Raw genomic sequence first — 20,388 nt, 5'->3', positions numbered from 1 at the left:
GCTGAGCGCGAGGAGAGAGGTTTTAAATGCGACCCGGCTCTGGCAGCTGCTCAGGTATGTCTGTTTCTGGAGGATCTGATTGGTCGCCATACATCACCGCTGCTCTCTAACCCCGCCCACTTGTTTTATTTCAGTCTCAAGAACCTGAAATTCACCCTGTAGGCTGAAAAAGAGGAATCTTGTTGTTGTTTTCCACAAATAATCATGCATAGTTCAACTTAAAAACAAACAAATCTGTTAGTAAATACATAAAAAAATAACATACTTTTTTGAACCAAGTCTTGATTCAGTTTATTCTTTCAGGCGTCTCTGATAGGAATGTATCTGGCAGAGATTGCTAGAGTAGCTGAAAGTTTTACTCAAGAGTAGTACTACTTCAACTTTTACTGAAGTAAAAGTAAAAAGTAGCCATCCAAGAAATCACTCAAATAAGTGTAAAACAGTTTGGGTAAAAAAAAAATAAAAATAAAATAAAAAACTACTCTAGAACTGAGTAACTGATCAAAACATAAAAATCACATCATCAGATCAACTAAAATGTTAAGTTTTGTGAAAATGTTTCTGTTTAAACAACCAAAATGAAAATTATTTATTTTAATAACATGATTATAAAACAACAAAATAAGACACAAGAAAAAACATTATTTGTTTCAACATACTTTAAGCCTTTCCAAAACTTTAAGAAATCCATCTACATTTTACATATATATGCACATTTTAGGCCCAAACTAACTGTTGCTTATAACTGTTCATAATTGTATCCACCATTGCAAAAGCCAAAGTACATGATGTCATGTAAATAATGCAAAATTTATTTTGAATTGTGAGAGTTTTTAGGGTCTTTCAGGTAACTTCTACACTGGAAAATATCACTTGCAGACTATAAAATCGGGAAAAAATCAGACCGCATTTTATCATAATTTGGCTAGCTTCAACAGTTTAAAGAGCAGCACAGAAAATGATATTTGGTGAAGGTATAATCCTGCCATTCATTCTCTCTGTCTGTTTAAAGCACATCTATGCATTGAAATCCCTAAACAAAGCACAGAGGATGGAAGCTGATCAAAAGTATCCTCCTTTGCTGCCTTTGAACTGTTACCCTCAGGTAGAATGCATCGCTACCCGTTTCTTTTTAAAAAATTGGACAAAACAGTCTTTCATTGCAAAAGCAATCCATTTGTTAAACAAACATTTGCAAGAAGACAGGTTTTAAATTTCTCTTTATGGTCTAGCAAGCCTATACATTAAAAATCTTTCATGTTTTCTTATGCTGCTTCTTTTTGAGTTGATTTGTATTTATTGTTCTATTTCCTTGAAGAAATGAAAAATCACTCTGCTGCTTTAATGAGCACAGTTTTAGTGGATCTCATTCTTGATGTTTGCACTCCAATTTTACAAAACTTTTTATTATTTGGTACCTTCCTACTTACGTTTTATCCGATCCTTGAACGTAACTTAGCTGTGCTTATCGTGACTGCAGAGAGATACCAGAGGTCGTTTCAGTTCCTTAGTTTCGATGACTATTAAAACTTTGACTTGATTTCCACATTGAAATCTTGGGACCCATCTTTAAAAATGCTTTTAACTGCTTGTTTTAGCAGTTCAAACACCAAATATACTTTAAAAAAGCATTAATGTGCACAGTGGAAACTGTCTAAACACTTCTCTTCTTTTAGAGTTACAGCCAGTCAACATCAAGAAAAATGTCTTTTTTTTCTTTTATATGCAACTTACTCAGTGTCATTAAACATGCATTAATAGTTATTCTAATAAGACGAATGATCTGGATGAGATTAAACTCCTGCTTGTGTGATTTGATGCTGTGCTTATAACTAAACGCAGTCATTTTAACCCTGATATGCTAAAAGTTATTAATGCTTTGCTTACAGCACAGCTCTCTAAGTAAAGGGAGGGTTATCCCTGATGAAAAGAGAAAACAGATAAACCTTTTTTATTAAAAAATAATATTGATCAAAACAACTTTCCAAAAGTGTCCTAATATTGTCTTTTTTTTAGCAGCTGGTATAACAAATCTATTTCTTGGAAATGTTTTGTTTTTGTTCTGTTTGAAGTGGTTTTGTTCAAATTTGCAGCTGTGATACTGAAACAAACACACTTTTGCTGTTGATGCCTTCTGCTGTTTTCAAGATGGCATGAAAAATCCAAGAACAATCAAATACTTTTGGTCTTTATGTTTCTTATGGCCTCAAAATGAATGGTATTTTAATAGCTTTTTATGTGAATGTTATTCCAAGACTGAAGCGTAATTCCACAACTTCTCTGATCAAAAAACGAATGAATTAAAATATGCTCTGACTAAAAGTACTGTTGTTTTACTGGAATAGTTGTTTGATATTTACAGAATAAACTAAACACAGTAATCACTGCACGACTCTATGCAAATATTTGGTCAATTTGACATCCTGTGAGAGTTTCATGTTATTGGATTAGGTTAAAGGAGCAGGTTATTGAATGTAGAGCCATCTAGTGGTCAACACTGGAATAACTAAACTTTAAAGTGAGTAGAGAAAACGACAGATGCTGCTGAAAGACTTTCAAAAGGAAATTTACAATGGTTGAATTAAAAAAATACTTAGATAAGATAAGATAAGATGAGATGAGATGAGATAAGATAAGATAAGATATTTTATGAACATCTTATCATTTTAAATCCTGCTGAAGAGAAAGAGGACCGTTGGTTAAAAGAGGATAAAAGAAAGAAGAATAATAAGATTGCAGGAAGGATAGAAAAAGGGGCAAAATTACGGAAAGGAGCAAAAACATTAAAGAACAAAAACATTTACAGTGAAGTGTGTGAGGGTGAAGAATTAAAATGCACAGGAAGAAAAGTTTTAACAAAAGAGATGAAAGGATACAGCTAATTACAATGTTCAAAAATAGAAAACAATAACAACCATTGAGTTGTACTCTGCCACTTCCCAAGTCTTAGTTCCAGCAACAATTATGCTTCAAAATAGCGACTTAGTGAAGATCAAAAGGTCTCACTTGACCTAGACATGAACAAAAATGGAAAACCATGTTTGAACAGAAGCTGTTTCACTGATGAAAAGAAGAAATTCTACCTGCAGGGTATTTTCTGTTTGTTGATGGATGTATGGATGGATTTCAGCCATATTTACCAGTCAATACAGCAAAGGACCGACAGTGTTGGTGGTACTTGCAGCCTGAAGGCCTGAAGTCAGGGTTGCAGGATCTGACTGAAAGTTTCCAACCCAAACACAATGTAAAACAAACAAAAAACAAACAAACCGAAACCTCAACCTTTATATAAACTTATGTTATGCTCTTTTAAATCACGAAGTTTCCCTTGGATTTCTGTTTTACAGCACCACTATATAGTGACGCTTGGTTAATCATCGATGCCATGTTCGAAAGAGTCTGGAGATTTAAAAATAAATATTTAGACTTATTTTTATTAGCAATAATTTTTTGCTCCTACTTTGATCCTTTGAGACGTTGGATGTTTATTTTATGGCCAAGCAAGTTAAAAAAGGACAGAATTTAGAAGGAACCCATTTTGTGTTTTTTATTGAGAAAAACAAAACACCAAACTGACGTAAGTGATGTGATTGAATAGGAAAATAACCCTAAAAAGGACAAGACAAGTGCAATAATACTGCACTTATTAAAAGTTTGGGTATTTTTTTTCTTTTTGCAAAAAGAAAAAAAAAAGGGGGGTTTGGGGTTCAAATCCTGGGCTGGAGGAAAACTGGGTGAGTTTGTCAATGTAAGGTTACTTTAAAACTGCCTTCCAAAAGTGTCCTCAGGTTAGTTATTTGGCAGCCAGTGTAACAAATCCGTTTGTTGTAAATGTTTTGTTTTTGTTCGATTTGATCAACAAGTCCTGAATGGACAAGTGGACGCGAACGATGAATGGATGTCGTTCTTTTCATCCTTATTTCAATCTAAGGTGGTCCTAATGCCAAGTTTAAGTATACTCAAGAGCCAACCACCACGGTCTATGTTTTATGAAATCATCTGGAAAATAATGCACCAACACTTATAAATACATTTTTACAAGTTTAGCTCCTGACATTTAGAATTTACTTTATTGTTAATCTTCACACACAGCCTGTCAGTATCTCCTGTCTCTTTTATGTCTTTCCCAAACAGACGCCACAGACCCATTCAATCCACTTCCGAGAGAAAATAAAGGGCAGCACGGCTACCTCTTCCCAGAGGAATATTTACTCTTTAATGCCCCCTAAAGTTTCTCCTGGGAATAGAGAAACATGATTTGCCTTCCAGCTTTAGAGCCTCTACTAAAGGTAACAGAAAAGTGAGAGGTGTCTCCCGTTTAGCTCCTGACCCTCACAGGAAGTGGAAGGTGGTCGGGTTAACTTGACATTGACAAGCAGAACGGTGGGAGCGTGTTTATTATCAGGAAGGACCCTCATGCTGTAATCAGAGGTGTGACAAGGCAGAAAGGGGGAGTGGGTGGGAGGCAGAAGGTGTGTTCAACACCTTGAAAAGAGCCAAGAGGAAAGGGTCACAGTGGTTTGGAAATGTTCCCAAAAGCAGATGACAGGTTGTGTCTGACTCACTGCTGTTATTTCCTGACTAAAGCTTCAGCCTGAAGTGACAAAATACCAATTGTTTTTTTCTTTGGCGTTACTTCCAAATGTATGAGGCTTTTTGTGATCTCCATTCAGGACATGCGCAGTAGAGGGCGCAATAATGTCACACATAAAGAGCTGGTCCGTGTTTTTGCCAATCGCCATAAAAAACAGGCAGAAGTGCTCAGTGTTTGCAGAGGTAAACATGGATGCTAACAATATCTTATGATTTTGATGTTGCAGTACATTAACAACTTAATTCTCATCACAGTCCGCTATGGTTGCTTTTTCTTGTGCGTCTCAGGATGCAGAATAGTGACGTTTGTCGAGTATAAATGACATTCAGATCAGATTCTGGTCACATCTGAAACTTCTTGTTGCAGTGTGAACGCAGCCTATTGTTTCCTGTGTGGTATTTATGTGATTGTTACTGATTGTTTTGTCATTCTCAACTTTGTGAATCTCAGTGGTGCATTGGAGGATCGTTTTATTATCATTTTATTTTGAGGGTGTCTGATTTTACAGTTCACGCTCAACAGGCAATGGCCTCATACAATAGTACTTTTCTTTCCTTCCTCATTTTTTATACTTTTGTTTTAGTATTACTGTAAGAAGGGCCAAAAATATTAACTGCCTTTTGACTCAAAGACAGACTTGGACACACCCATTCATTATAGTTGGCTTAAATAAAAGGATTTTTTGTTTTGAATTGTTCCTGTGAGTGGACCAGGGGTCTCCAATCTGTACAGTCAAAATCGCTATTTTTGCCTCAGACGAGCTAAATAAAATTTATTTAAAGCTGTGAAATAAATGCATAAAAGACAAGCCATCATTTATTATATATATCTACTGTAAGAAGTCAGTTATTTTTAACAATTTATCTCTAATTTTAGGTTTTAAAATAATCTCCCTGCCCTAAAAATAGTTTTGGAAAACAGAGAATGGATATGTTTTCGTCTATGAGATGTTAACATCATTGTGAAATATGATGTAAAAAAAAAGCATGTTTTCAATCTAATAACAGGAAAAATGGATCTAAAATTATAAGAGGTACCTTGCTACCTTGTAGAGGAAATGTAACACTATTATTGAATGAAACAATTGAAAAATTTCTAAAATCTCCATTTTTTATGATTATTATTTCATGATATAGACATAATACCATGAAACATTAGTTGATGCCACTTTATAGGATCCAAAAAAGGCACTTAGGGCCACAGAACTGCAAGTTTCAGAGCCCATAGACTAAAATCACCTTCTGGACCACTAATGTAAAACAAAGACAAACATTTGAGATCCTTTTCTTGGATTTACAATAATTTGTTGTTTTTTACTTTGTTGCATTGAAACAATTGCTGTTTGTTTATTATGGCCAGGTTGAAAAAAATAAAAAATCTAGAAGATGACCAGTTTTTGGTTTTGATGCAAAAAACAAACAGCAAACTGATGTAAGAGTAACAGGCGAGGCTGTAATCAGGTCTCGGAGGAAAATAATTATAAAAAAATTTGTTCATTCACAATTAAGCCGAAATCAGGGGAGATTTAAATCCTGGCAGAACAGCGCCTCCCTGTGGTCATCTTTAAAAACTACAGATGTAATGATAAAAATATAAATCTTAAGCTGTTTTAATATTTATAATTTCCTTTAGATGTGTTTTGTGAGACATGTTTACAGAAAATTCACTCAGATCAGTGGAGAGAGTGGAAGAAATAAAACCCTTTTTAATTTTGACATGAATGCATCAAAACATGCTTTATTACTGAGAAAAAAACCCTCATTAAGTAAAAATACAAAAAAATTATGTCTGAGGGACTTTTTTTATTATTAACCCAATGGGAAATAAAAAATAAAAATGTGTCTTTTTAGAACTGACTTACACTTTTAATACCATTTAAACTTCGTAATCATGGAAGTTTATAGAAGCACAGCTTTAGTTTTCACTCCTGTATTATTTGGTATTATAAATTGTGTTTGACTTTCACCAACAGTTTGAGTGAAATGTATGTAATTAACTTTTTTGGGGGGGAGGGGGGTCTAAATATGTGGACTAAACTGACTATTATTAAATAGAAATTAAATGTTTGTTGAGAATCAGTACAATATAAATATCCTGAATTGAATTAAACTTTTTATTTTTGGGTTGTCTCATCAGGAAAAAGAAGTAAATTTTTTCAATGGAAATGTATTTATTTTTCTATTAACAAACAGTTTTCTTGCTCTGTCTCCAACATTTTCTTCCATAGTTCACCAAGACAAACTCACATTTACATCATCCACATCTAAAAATACCTCAGATTTTTGGTCAGCATTAAGCAGCCTCACCTTACACACACAAAATGGGACTGTTGGTACAAAAATAAATCAGACAAATGGCAGGCGGCACAGCCACTTCATCCTCTGTTTGCTACAGATTCTTAAGGCAGATTAACGTTGCATCTTCATCATCGCTGTGAACCCGAAGCCCTCCGTTTGCTCGTCCACATTTCTACAAACACCAGAACATGTAGCATTATCATTTATAAATAGGAAATGGGCAAAAAGACGTGGTTCAGGCTCAGATGTTAATAAATATTCCTGGACCAGTCTGTCTGGTTCCCAGTGAAAGTGTCTGTTTCCTTGCTGTGCCCCGGATGTCAGGATGCTCCTCAGTTGTCAGCAGTTGTGATGGAAGTGGAGTCTGATGTTTCTGCAGCAGCAGCGTCTGCAGGCGTCTCTTCGCTTTTGGTTTCCATAGAGAGTCCCTGCATGGAGTCTGCAGCATCCTGGACGGATTTAATCTCCTCTGAAAACACAAGAGTCGCTTCAGGTTACAGCCAGCCGTCACCACAAAATGCTACAATTCAAATTAGCTTAAAAATGTTAATTTGACGTAAAATCTAAAAGAACAAAACAGATTCCTCACAGTCATTAAAACAAATCAAAACTTAAAAAGTCCCGTTCTCCAAAGAGCTGCTCTAGAAGCTGCCATTCAGAGTTGGGGAGTAAATATATACATTTACTCAATTACATTTATCTTTTGGTGGAAAAAAAAAAAAGTACGTTTAGGAGTATTTTTACTACGCTGTACTTTTTACTTTTACTTGGGTAATTTTATTGTGAAGTATTTCTACTCTTGCTTGAGTAAAATTGCTAGATTTATTTCAGACTCTAGAAACTTCAGGGTATAAAAGTACAATTAAAAACTTCAACAGCTTTGGATTGATTCAAACAAAAAAGACTTATTTTGTAGCTGAGGTCTGTAAAGTTGCATCTGAGAACCACAATGGAAACACAGACAATATTGTGTTTTATTGACATTGGCTGAACGTTGATGCAGAACTGATAATGAAGTTTTGTCCTAATATGTGAACTAATGTTCAGTTTTGATTCACCTTTGCTCTGCTCCGTCCTCAGTTTGGCCATTTCTGCTTCCTGCTTCTCTCGCTGCTCCTGCAGCTTCTTACAAACCTTCTTGTGGGTGAACCAGTGCATTTTCTGGCATGCTTGTCCACAGTAGATGACCTGAAAACAGAGCAAACTGTCAGTGAAATCCTTCACACGATAATTATTTCCGTGGTTTCAACGCTCACCATTTTGCAGATGGAGCATCTCTTCTCAGCTCCCTTTTCTCCACACGTGGTGCAGAACTCTGCGTCCATGAAACCGACCTGCCCTGTGATGGCCTGAGTCAGAACCGAGAGCGCCGTGGGGTCGTTACCCTGGAGGGCAAAAAAACCCTGATCAGATATCGCTATCGAAAACACAGATTTCTGAATCCAGTTTCTGAGCCGCTGAATTGATCTCAGATCCTGTGGTTCTGGGAGGCAGCGAAATGTTTGGGCCGAAACGATTAATCGTGATGAATCGATTATTGAAATAGTCTAATTAAATTAGTTTGCAAACTTACGATGTCTACAGGAGAGATGCTCCGCACCAGCTGCTGCAGCAGCGTGGCGTCGCAGTACGGGAACTTTCGGATGCATTCTCTGATGAACTTCTCCTGAAAAACTGGGAATCCGTCGCTGTCACGACCTTTTAGCAAACTGGAGGACACAAGAAAGGGAAAGCGCCCAAAATGCAGTGAATGACACGACAAAATATGTTGTTCAGCAGAAAGAAACAGGCAGAAAGCGCTTGAAGTGTTATCGACTTAAACAGGACAAAAAAAAAATACAATCTTGTGATATACCTCAGGTACAAGAGAAGGAATTACCAATTGTTTTCATGATAAATTAAAGAGCAAAGTTCTATTCTCCAAATTTTATTGCTAATAACAAATTAATTAATGTTAGGGGTTTTTACACATCTCTACCAGGAGGATGTGGAGGGTTCTGTTCGTAATTAAACCCATTCCCTCACTTATGTCCCCACCTCTTTATGAGGCCGTCCAGCTTGTCCTCGCGGTCTTTCAGGAAGGAGGCACACTTTCCCAGCACACAGCTGATGTAGTGCATCTTCATCGCCAGAACCTCGTTCATGTCCTGCTGCTTGATGCACTTCTCACAGATCAGCTCCATCACTCTTCTGCATTTGTCCAGAGCCTCCACCTCGGCGAGCAACGGGTTTTCCTTCACCAGCATCACCAACTGGAAAACAAAACAAACAACAAAGGAGATGATTTGGTTTTCTAGACGCTGCTTTAGGAAACAGCAGAGCAAAATCACAGAGTGAGCCATCCCAGTTGTTTCTGATCACATTACTGGTGAGGATTCTTTAATTTAAGCAGTGAGAAAAGGACGTGGAATGAGAAAAAATTAATGTGAAAATTCACCCGAAAGCTGCCAGGTTAAAATTTTTATTGTATCAGACATTGATATGAAAATAAATTAATTTGATTTCAAGTGTTTCAAATTAGGAAATGTCTCAAGATTTTGATGGAGATGCTAAAAAGTGAATGAACACTTAAAAAGAGAATCTAGAAAATATATAAAAGTCTTTATAGAAATGTTAAATTATTTTCTGCCCAATCTCAAGAAATGTAACTATTTAAGCTGCTCCCTGAAAATTCGGAGCTAAAATCCAGATTATATCGACAAATAATTATCGTAAGCTAAAAAAAGGTTTACCACGCAATGCAGACTCTTTAAAATTTGGCAGCGTAAATCTTGTATTTTGTTGGCTTCTTGCAGAAGGTGCACCTGACACACTAACACTTTGTGACACTGAACAGGCTGTTGAGTGTCACAAAGCTTTTATATCCACACAAAGTCAGTAAATTATGTAAGAAATAATGTGATGGATGCAATATTCTATGGTAACTTTGATTTTTATTTGTGTTAGCTAAACCGGTAGAGCTGCCCTTCTCTTCCTATTAGGAATAATTAACACTTTGATGCCACGTTTAATTACAACTTTTTGATACCAACACTAATGATTAAACTGAATAAAAACGGTGGAAATGATATCTACTGTGTTTCAGACGCCTAACATAAAAACAGAAAGCATATTAAGGTTCATTCAGGCTGCTGGAAGATGATCTGGGTCTTTGAACGTGCTCCGTTCAGTGAAGTCCTACTTTGACCGTGTTCAGGTTGGTGCTCATGATGATCTTATGAAGGGGTCCGGACAGTTTGGGCGGCAGCTTTGGTTCCTTCTCCAAACCCTGCGGCTTTGTGTAGTAATCCAGCCTGGCTCGAGAAAAGTAGTTGTTGATTACAGTGACGCAGTCGTGCTGACCTAAGGATGAAAAGTAGAGGGGAGTTAAAACTGAATGTCGATTTTAAAACAGCTTTTATTGCTACACTGCAAAAACTGAAATCTACGTAAGATTAAATATCTTAAATTAAGGAGATTTATGCCTGTTTTCTTTCTGACAAGATACTTCTTCTCACAGAAAGGTTTTTATCTTAGACTATTTTTCTTATTTTAAGTGTTTTACTACTTAATTATCTCAGGAAGATATTAAAGCTTGATATTAAGAAAATATTACTTATGAGTACATGATAGATACTGGAATATCAACATTCACATAGAAAACCTCAAGTCTAGAACTTATTTTGTCTTAGTGAGATTTTCTTATTTCAAGCACACACAGAAGTTACTTACTTAATGTAAATAGTCTCATTTTATGCTCGTTGACATATGTTGTAATTTTTAAAAAAAATTACCCCACTCAGTTGTACATTAAGCTGGACTGGAGTAGCTACTTTTAATCACAGCACAATATTTATGTTGACATTTTCCCCTTAATTTGAAGTATTTTATTCTTTATTACATATTTTATGTTCTGGCTTTGATTGCCTGTCACTTTGCTGCTGTTGCACTGGAATTTCCCCACTTTGGGGATAACAAAGGACATTTATATTCTATTCAAACCAGGAAAAAAATATATTTCTTATGATTAAGGTTTTGTAGATTTTAGAAAAATGCAATGAGAATAAATTATGGTCACAAACCAACAAAAGCTGCCATCTGAGCGGCGGTCCGTCCAACAGAGTTGGTCACATCTGTTTCCGCCCCGGCATCCAGCATCATCCAAGTGATGTCAGTCTTTCCTACAGACATAAAGGAAAAACTTCTAATACATCGTATATTCAGATGTATTTGTTTGTTGCCGTTTGGACCTGCCAAACCACACGACGAACACTGACACTTACCTGACAGGCCAGCAAACATGAGCGCCGTGTATCCATGTTCATGCTGGTTGCAGTTTACATCAGCTCCGTGTTGGAGGAGCAACTTGCAGATGTCTGCTTTCCCTTTGTAGGCAGCGTGCATGAGGGGCGTCATTCCATACTGCAGGTGAGACAAAACATAGACATAACCATCACACTCTACCTAAAACTACATCGACTGTGGAGTAGAAATATTACAGCTGACAGAGCAAACTGGCTTTAACAGCAGTATTAAAGCATATATAGTCAGGGCAATAAATTCAAAATATATAGGATACATGATCAGACAAGTGGAGGGAGAGCCTCAAAAAGCTTCAAGCTTTAACATGCAGGATGCCGGCCCTTGTCAGGGTTAGGACCTTACCTGCTTTAAGGTAAACAAAAGTAATTCACATAACACTCAGTTATTGAGAGGGAAGATCGCTTTCAACTCCTCATATAAAATCCAAAAGCTTCTCACGAACAAAACACACACAAAAAAAACTACAGACCTTGAAGGCATCAAAGTTGACATACAAAAAAGCAACAGCTAATGCTCTATATTGTATCTATATTGTATTAATATAACAGTACATGCAATTGTTTTGCAATTTCACTTAGGTAAAAAGAAGAGATGCAACTGTAAAACATAAAATCTTTTTAATAAGCTGGTTACAAGAGAAACATAAGTGAATCATGTCAGGATAAAATCATCAGTGTCGCTGTGTTTTCTACCTCATCCAGACAGTTAACTCGAACATCCTTACAGCCCAGCAGCCTGGAGGCTTCCTGGACGTTCCCTAAACAGAAGGAGAGCTTGTCTTTTTATCACTTTCATACATTTTCACATTGAAGTTTTACCAGAATATACGAAACAAATTCACAAGCACATCTAAATTCAACTGGCATGTTCAAACTTATTTCTAGCTTTCATGTTCGAATCAATATAAAGGTAAAGATAGAAACAACAAATTTACAACTTTTTATTTAAAATAAAGTGCTGCCAGCTTCTAGATAGCTGGTTATAATGGTCTAAATGGGTCTAAATTTGTAGGCGTGCAGCTTGTATCATACAAGCTAACCAGCCAGGATTAGCGTTAGCCGAGGAGGCTTACCTGCAGAAATAACTTTAAACAACTCCTTTTCGTTTGGAGACAAGTCTCCTTTCTTTACGGTGGACATAGTGATTGTTTACACTTTTAAATAAAACAGAAATGACACTAATATAGCAACCAGTTTCCACGCAAACACCGCAGTTCTTCTCTCTGACAGTGTGATGCTCGGGTATCTATGCTAGCTCTGGGCTAGCTGTCATGTGGAATGTACCATTTCCACCTGAAAGGAGGGGTGTGTGGCGCCGCGACAGAGGAGTAAAAACTCAGTATTATCGAGTATACACAACTAAATCACCCCTTTGTATTTTGGAAAAATAATCAGATCCACGGGCCTCTGGAAAGTTCATTCATAAACAAAATCCTTCAGCAGTGATAATCAGAAAGACAATCATATTATATTACTTTCAGATATTTTATAATAAAATGTAAATACTGATATAGAATAATTATTCATCTGTCTCTCATATAGGTATTTATTGTATGCAAATACTCAGGTATACAGTATTGATTAAGGGAAAAAAAGAGCAAAAATCAAACTTTAATCTCAAAATTCAAACTGTTCTTAAATTGTTAGAATTTTGATTTAAAAAGGGCAGAATTGTGAGTAAAAAAGTATTTGAAAGAGTCAAATACTCTTGACAATTATTGTTACAAGTCTGAATGTGGTCGTGTCTTGATGTAAATTGGCCCAAAATAAATCAAAACAGTTTTTTAATGAAAGTAATGTGTACAATTAAAGTTCATTAAATCAGTTAGATGAATTGTCTCCACCTAAATAAGTATGAAATCCACTCTGTCATGATTGAGGTTATGTCTTTAGTTCACCTTTCAAAGGGATTAGCAAAGTTTGCATCTGTCTTACTGCTGGATTTTCATGTATTTTCCATATTCAGGAGAACAAATGGTAAAATATGACTCCACGTAGCGCAAACATCATAATCTTAATCACCTGTTTGGTCCAAGATATCAGCTTTAAAGCTGCACAGATCCACCTCTGTCCAGCTTTGAGCTGAAAGCACTGAAACAACTGAAACTCCACCAGATACATGGTAAGACTCATTTATTATCTCTGCAACAACAATGTATACAAATGCAAATGTTTGTTTAAAAAGTCTTTACTGTGTATTTATAGAAATGTTTTAAAAATCCCATAGACAGATACGACAGTGTTTTAGTGTCGTTGTAGATAGAAAAAAGAGTTTTCTAGAAAGAACAAGGAAATTTCTGAGTTTGAAAGGTCAAAAATTGGCAAGAAAAAACAACAACTTTAATCTTAAGAATTGTTCTTTGAAAACTAAGAACATTTCTGAGTTTGAAAAGTTGAAAACTTGCTGGAAAACAATTTTGAGATTAATCTCAGAAACATTTCAGAAAATACAAGGAAATTCTGAGTTTTAATGACTTTTGGAAATTTTCTGCGTGTCAAAAGTTGAACCTTTTCAACTTTTCAAACTCAGAAGTTACCAAGTTTTTTTTTCTTGAAAAATTCTGAGATTAATTTGAAAATTTATGAGTTATTTCATAGCAAATGTTCAACTTTCCAAATTCAGAAAATTCCAAGATTTTTTTCTAGAAACTTTTTGAAATGTTTTGGCTAAAATTTACTCCTCCTTTTGTTTTTCTGTCTTCAATGATAGTAATACTCTTTACTGACTCTCATGTGAAAAGTGTTTTTTAGTGTCCAAATACAGAAATAATCTTTTTTTCCCCCATTTGCAGACTCTCATAGCTGCCATGGAAAAGTTCATGTCCCTAACTCTCTTTGCAGGTCAGCGTGTACCAAAACTTTTCTTATCAGAAACATTTATTTCAAGAGACAGCACTGAAATGAGATATTTATGCCATTTTGTGCCACAGGCCTGTGCTTTCTGTGTCTGGGTGCCTCTCAGTACCGCTTCGTCTTGTTCTCCACTCCAAAAACTTGGAACGATGCACAAATCTACTGCAGGAAAAACTGTCTGGATCTGGCCACCATCTACTATCTGGAGGAGATGAATGAAGTCGTGAAGCTCATTGAGAGTGAAGGAGACAATGTATGGTTTGGGCTTTTCCAAGGAAAAACGAGGATCTGGCACTGGTCTCTGACTGCCAGAGATTTCTACAAGGAAGGAGAGAAAAATTTTTATAATTGGGGTACTTCTCCAAATTACCATTGTGGGTATTACGAGCAGAAATTATTCTACACACGTGCTTGTCATCTAAAGCTCCCATTCCTCTGCTTTGATGGTAAGACTGTTAGACACACTTAAATGTGATATTTTCTCAAAAGTAGATTTCTAAATAAATTGAATTAACTAGGAAACAGTTTAGAAGAATGAGTGACCCACATTCAGTTCATGTTACTTTTCATAGACTGGGAAAAATCTTCTACCTCAAATAAATGAGGAAATCATACACCTGTCCTTACTTTGTTTATTAATGCTTTGGATTCAAAGTTATTTTAAAATACTTTTTCTACAGTTTCTGTTACTTTGTTTATTTCCATAAAATATTGCATGATTTTTTTGGGCAGATACAAATCTAAAAAAGGTACAAAAGAAAAAAAAAATTAATGTAAAAATTTATTTTTGTGGATCCTGCATGATGTAATGATGTGAAGAAAATGCTAATTATGACCATTTTCCAATAGGGCGTCACCTAAATGTTTTCCATAACATTTGAGAAGGTTGAAGCATGCACTATTTGGACCAACTCAGAATCCTTGGTTCTTCATGTTCTCTTCTCTGATTCTCTACAAGATTCTGTGTTTTCAATAAGATGTGGCTCTGAGCATCTGAGCTGTGAGATTAAGTCAATTTGCCTGGTTTTTATTCTGTAATGTTTTGTGTCATTATCCTACAAAAAGACCCAATTGCAGTCAAATTTTAGTTCGAGATTTTATAATGCAGGCCATTAATAACACCTAAGATTAGGATAATAAAAAACTTTCACTGTGAGATTATTAAGCTGTAATAACATTTTCTTCCATATATCTTTTCCATACTTTTTATCAGAGTGGAAAGATACATTTTCATTCTTAAAAGTGTTTTTGCTAAATCCTTTTAATTCATGTTGACCCTATTTCTATATTTGGGGCTTAAATACTTTTATTTCTTGTTTTTAGACACAAAAGAAGGTCCGGACCAGTATGTTATGGTTGATGAAGTGATGGGCTGGACTGACGCTCTGGAATACTGCCAGTCCAGCTACACGGGCCTGGTCAGCGTGAGGAACGACGCCGAGCTGGAGATCATCCAGAGTTTAGCCGTCAATGCCTCTGTGTGGGTTGGTCTCTTCAGGGACTCCTGGGTGTGGTCGGACCAGGCCGACTCGTCCTTGAGAAACTGGCTTCCAGGGACGTCGGTGTGGAGCACCTCTTCTGACACCTGTGGGGCGTTGCTGAAGAACGAATCCGGCAGATGGGGAGCACTGAAATGCACCGAGACGCACCCCTTCCTCTGTTCCTGCCTCCCAGGTTCCCAAATCATTTCAATTTGTAGCTTCATATGTTGTGTTTATTACAATAATGGAACAATTCTAAATTTAAAAAACATGCTAGTGTTCTGATTTAAATGAATGCACATATATGCTTGCAGAAAACAAACATATGCACTTCATAGTGAGAATCAACATGCAGAACTCAGCATTAGATATAAATGATCCAGCAGTGCAAGATGGGATCCTGGAGCAGGTAAGAGTTGAAACAGTTGCACTCAGTGTGCAATACAAAACACTGCATGCACACAGGCTTGAATGGTGAACGTCACTCTGTCTCCCTGTCAGATGAAACTGAGAGTGAGGAAGACCGGCGCCGAGGGCGTGCAGCTGCGATGGAGGACGCAGTCTGACGGGAACGTTTTTGACAAGGAAACTCCTTAAAAACCCTCTTGATTTAAAATATGTGGAAGAATAGGAGCTGTAGGTTACAAGACAAAAACAAAGCAGATAAAATTGCAACAGTTTTTATTATATATAGGTCAAATGAGTCTCAGGTTTTCAAGCCAATCTAATGTATAGGAAACAAACTGCATATGTTTTTTGATTGCAATGTTGAAACCTGATAGTTACATGTCTCAAAAGATACAACCTTTTTTTTTTCTCAATATCTGATTTTCCTTAGAATTTGATAGAATTGTTTCTGAAACAGTTTAATCAATAAATGTTGTGATTGCCTATAAGCTCTACATAAATTCATTCTTATTCATTCAGCGTTATCTCAGTTTTCTCAGTTTGTTTTAGTTTATTTATGCAGTGCTTCACCTCTTGACCTGAGGCCAGGAAATGCAATGTTCCTCCTTTATTTTCTTTGCATAAATGGAGGAACACTGAGGAAACGTTGACGTGGCAATTTGCATATTTGCTGCCTCACAGTAAGCATGACGGTAACCTCTTGGCCTAAATACATAATCTTGTTGTGGCTGTAAGATCCCAATAACTGGCATGTAAACAGGAAGGAAGCAATAAATAATAATAATAAATACTGCCTTGAAAGTCATTATTATTCGTCCACATTTTTAATGAATAAAATGCTGATATATATAACGTTCTGCTGGTTTGTATATAATCACACTTTAATGTAAATTTGGCACTTTTAACAGACTTTTAATGTAACTATTTGGCATGTAACTATGCCAAATAGACTTGGCATAGTGTTGATTCAACTCTGCAGAATTTTTTGTGCACCTGAAAGAAGAGTTTTTTGTTGCTGGACCCTGAATACCCCAACATGCACAACCTCTCCACTAGCTTCCTCCAGGACTGTCTGGTATTCTGTATCACTCCTCAAGCTGACCAGGTCTGTGTAGTTTTTCCTGCAGAAATCCCGAGCAGCGGTCCAACTGTTTCACTCTGGACTGAGGATGTACTGATCCACTCCATGGTTTGTTCCTAAGAAGTCAAGTTTTACAGTTTAAACCAGCTTTGAGGAATGACTCCAGGCAAAACAAAATCTCACCAGCTAAGAGATCAGTTCAATGTTTATTTTTTATAAAATATCTGCTATAAATCACCTTCCCTTTCTGAGCAAATTAAGCTCTAATGAAAATAATATTCAGCAAACATTTTGGTTAATAGTAAATTAAGTTAGTTTTGACATTTATACCTCCTTTTAAAAAATTTTAAGCAACTTTTTTTGGCTACCTGTGTATATAATTAAATCAGAAACTTAATTCTGCTATTTTGGGTTATGATGATTATGACTATCAGCTTATGAAAATGTGATTATTCTAATTGATAGAGACGTAATTGCAATATTAGAAAGACCCAAAGGTTTCATCACATTTGGTATCAGGAGAAAAACTTCTTAACACTTATTGGAACTTTTATTTGTATAATTTGATCAAAAATGGCTTCTTTGAAGGAGTTCTTAGGAAAGAAGTGCAGTGAAGTGTTCTGCTGCTGCCTGAAAAACCAGATAGGAGTAAAGCATCTTGACCTAAGCTGGCACGAACCGTAATTTCAAAATTCATATGAATTGGAACATGTCACGCTGTGGGGGGAACATCCTGACAGATACTCCTCTCGTTGATTGATGGAAAACGCCACCTACTGTCAAAACAGACCGAATACCTGTAATCTGTGCAACCACACATATTGTTGTGAACGCCACAGTTATACCCACTCTCTGAGTCAAACTGGAGATAAATGTCTTCTCTCTCCTTGTAGAAATCTTTGTCTCCAAGAGACCAGGGCCATGTTCTCATGCTGCCTCTCTGCAGCCCAAACCACCCTGCATCACTGCCGTCGTCTCCAGCAGCTTTCAGATCCATGTCCATCTTCTTCATGTCTTCCATGGTGGCCAGGTCAATGCATGTCTCTCTTAGCTCTGTGCCTCGTTCCAGGTTTTTGGAGTGTCAAATGAGACGTACTGGTGCTGATGCACACAGAGATAACCAGAACACCGGCCTGCAAAGACAAATAGAATATTTCTGTCTTTCTTTTTGTTCATAAGTTATGAAAACACATAAAAAGCAAATTGGATGGCTACTTTTGTTTTCAATTTTAGAGACGGTTGCTTAAAACAGAAACTGACCTTTAAGGTGCGATATCATAATAATAATGTTTTCATAATTGTCATGACTTTCACAGAAAACATAGATGTCATCTAAAGGTGCCAATAAAGAAGTTATAAGATATACAGCAATATTAAAGTTTATAACATTATAATAAGATGAAAGAAACTTGCATAGTGTGAAGTCTTGAGTCTTGCTACACCCAATACACCTTAAAGCAATTAATAATAATTCACTTCTGCTCAGTTTTTAGTATTATCAGTGGTTTTCAAAGAGTGACCTAAGGCTATATATTAGCTGCAACAGTCTAAGTTTGTTAGGGAGATTTGCTATTCTGATTCTCCTTCCTCTGTATGTAAAGCAGTATGAAAACTAACCCGGTAAATTAGAAAGTAAAACTTTAAGTAAACACACATGAGTCATGTGTGTTCTTCATGGTTTTCTGACACCATGGACAGTAGATCTTCTGAATTATGGTTCATTTGGTTGTTTTATGCAAGAACTTCATGCTGATAATGATAAAGTATCTGCTTTTGGTGATGCAAAAAGGGTTAAGTTGTGGAAATGTTGAACTCAATGTAAATAAAGTTGTTTTTTGTCATCCATAATTACATTCTAGATATCAAAAAAATAATTTTGACTGGCGGCCCCCCTGGAGCAGGGGGGGAGCGAGCTGGAGGCACATCATATATATAAAAAATATGGAATCAACTTCCAGAAAATTGTAAAACAGCCAAAACCAACTTGTTTAGAATTTGGCACAGAGTGAAAAGGAAATGTTCTCATTTTCAACAACAACCTGTTCAGAAAACAACAAAACATCACACAATGCAAAATCACAAAACAGAGAAAAATAATACAAATAAAATTGTATCCATACTAACTAAATATACTTTGTACACATGATAAGTGATCCAAGATCTAGAGCAGCTTCAGATGGAAACTGTAAGGATCCTTTCGAAGAACCACTTCTAGTCAAAGTGCTCTCCTGTCCGTGAGAAGATCTGCGGTTTGGAACTCACTTCCTGTTGATTTAAAGTCTGTTACCAGTTTTAGCACGTTCAAAAAGCAAACAAAACTCTGGTTATGTCAACTGTATCCATTTTTGATGTTTTTATGTTTCACTGTTTGTTTGTAGATGTTGTCAACATTATGTTGTGCTGTTTTAAATGATTATCACTTCAGTTTTTTAGAGGTGCTGTTTAAAAGCCCATTTAGAGCTGAAAATTGGCTGTTGCTATTGCACTATGACACAAACATGGGACTTCAGCTTTGTTCAGTTTATCTAGGTCGATGTGTGTCTGTCCCTATCAATGACTTAATAACAATAATAATATTAACATGGTGCAGCTTTGATTCCATTTTCACCAGTGGTTAGACACTACCTTCTCCATAATGTGACATTTGATATCTTCCTAATCACACTTATTTATAAAGTATATGAATGCTAGTCTTCTTACCTTGTGAAAACTATTTGCTGCTGAACAGGAGGAAGACTGGGACAGATTTTCAAGAGTAAATATGCAAAAAGCAGCAAACGCCTTTGACAGGTTGCCACTTAATCACACGGCAACACAGCTGCTGGCCATGACCAGAGTGACCAGTTTACATAACAGCTACTGGGTGGTGGAAGGAAGCTAGAAAACCCAACAATGCACCTGAAAACATGTAAAGTTCTCTCAATATGAACGTCAACCTGAGAGAGTTCTTGCAGTGAGAAATGAGCAGGGAACTGTGAAATGAGCTTTCATCAGGCAAGAAAGAAAAGTGAACACACCTGCAGAAGTTACTCTAATACCGTTTACTCCATGTTTGCTTTGAGTTGTCTGAGCATTTTGTCCTGTGAAAGTTTCTGCCTCCAAGCTGTACAAAGTACATCACATTTCAAACACACTAGATAAAAGCTGGTTTATTGGCAGATCAAAGTTGTCAGTAAGGTGGGATAGCTCAGTGTTTTTCAAAGTGGGAGCCGCCAGGGGGCGCTAGAGGTACATCAGAAGGATGAGGAAAAAAATGGAAAAATCACAGCAAAAAATGTCATCTAATACACTTCTAAATGATATTTTATATATGAATATATTAAAATTTAATATGCTTTTCAGTCGTTACTATTAAAATAACTTACTGAAGCTG

At 36.3% G+C, this 20,388-nt stretch overlaps 2 protein-coding genes across 2 annotated transcripts; one reads left to right on the top strand and one right to left on the bottom strand.

Moving 5' to 3' along the window:
- Positions 1–6,602: 6,602 nt before the first annotated feature.
- On the bottom strand, positions 6,603–12,453 carry ankmy2a (ankyrin repeat and MYND domain containing 2a). Its single transcript, XM_055046985.1, has 10 exons — positions 12,266–12,453; positions 11,886–11,950; positions 11,154–11,292; positions 10,953–11,051; positions 10,073–10,233; positions 8,929–9,143; positions 8,465–8,600; positions 8,148–8,276; positions 7,950–8,079; positions 6,603–7,360 (listed from the first exon to the last, which is right to left on the bottom strand). Exons 1-10 carry the CDS (start codon positions 12,330–12,332, stop codon positions 7,224–7,226), a joined length of 1,278 nt encoding a protein of 425 aa, XP_054902960.1. The 5' UTR covers positions 12,333–12,453; the 3' UTR covers positions 6,603–7,223.
- Positions 12,454–13,999: 1,546 nt separating this feature from the next.
- On the top strand, positions 14,000–16,210 carry LOC129370847 (secretory phospholipase A2 receptor-like). Its single transcript, XM_055047063.1, has 5 exons — positions 14,000–14,033; positions 14,123–14,491; positions 15,369–15,719; positions 15,841–15,935; positions 16,028–16,210. Exons 1-5 carry the CDS (start codon positions 14,000–14,002, stop codon positions 16,121–16,123), a joined length of 945 nt encoding a protein of 314 aa, XP_054903038.1. The 3' UTR covers positions 16,124–16,210.
- The last annotated feature ends 4,178 nt before the right edge of the window (positions 16,211–20,388 follow it).

Source organism: Poeciliopsis prolifica, unplaced genomic scaffold, assembly GCF_027474105.1.
Source record: "Poeciliopsis prolifica strain line A6 unplaced genomic scaffold, Auburn_PproV2 SCAFFOLD025, whole genome shotgun sequence".
NCBI lineage: Eukaryota > Metazoa > Chordata > Actinopteri > Cyprinodontiformes > Poeciliidae > Poeciliopsis > Poeciliopsis prolifica.
Note: the sequence above shows the minus strand (reverse complement) of the source record. Positions and strands in the feature narration are given on the sequence as shown.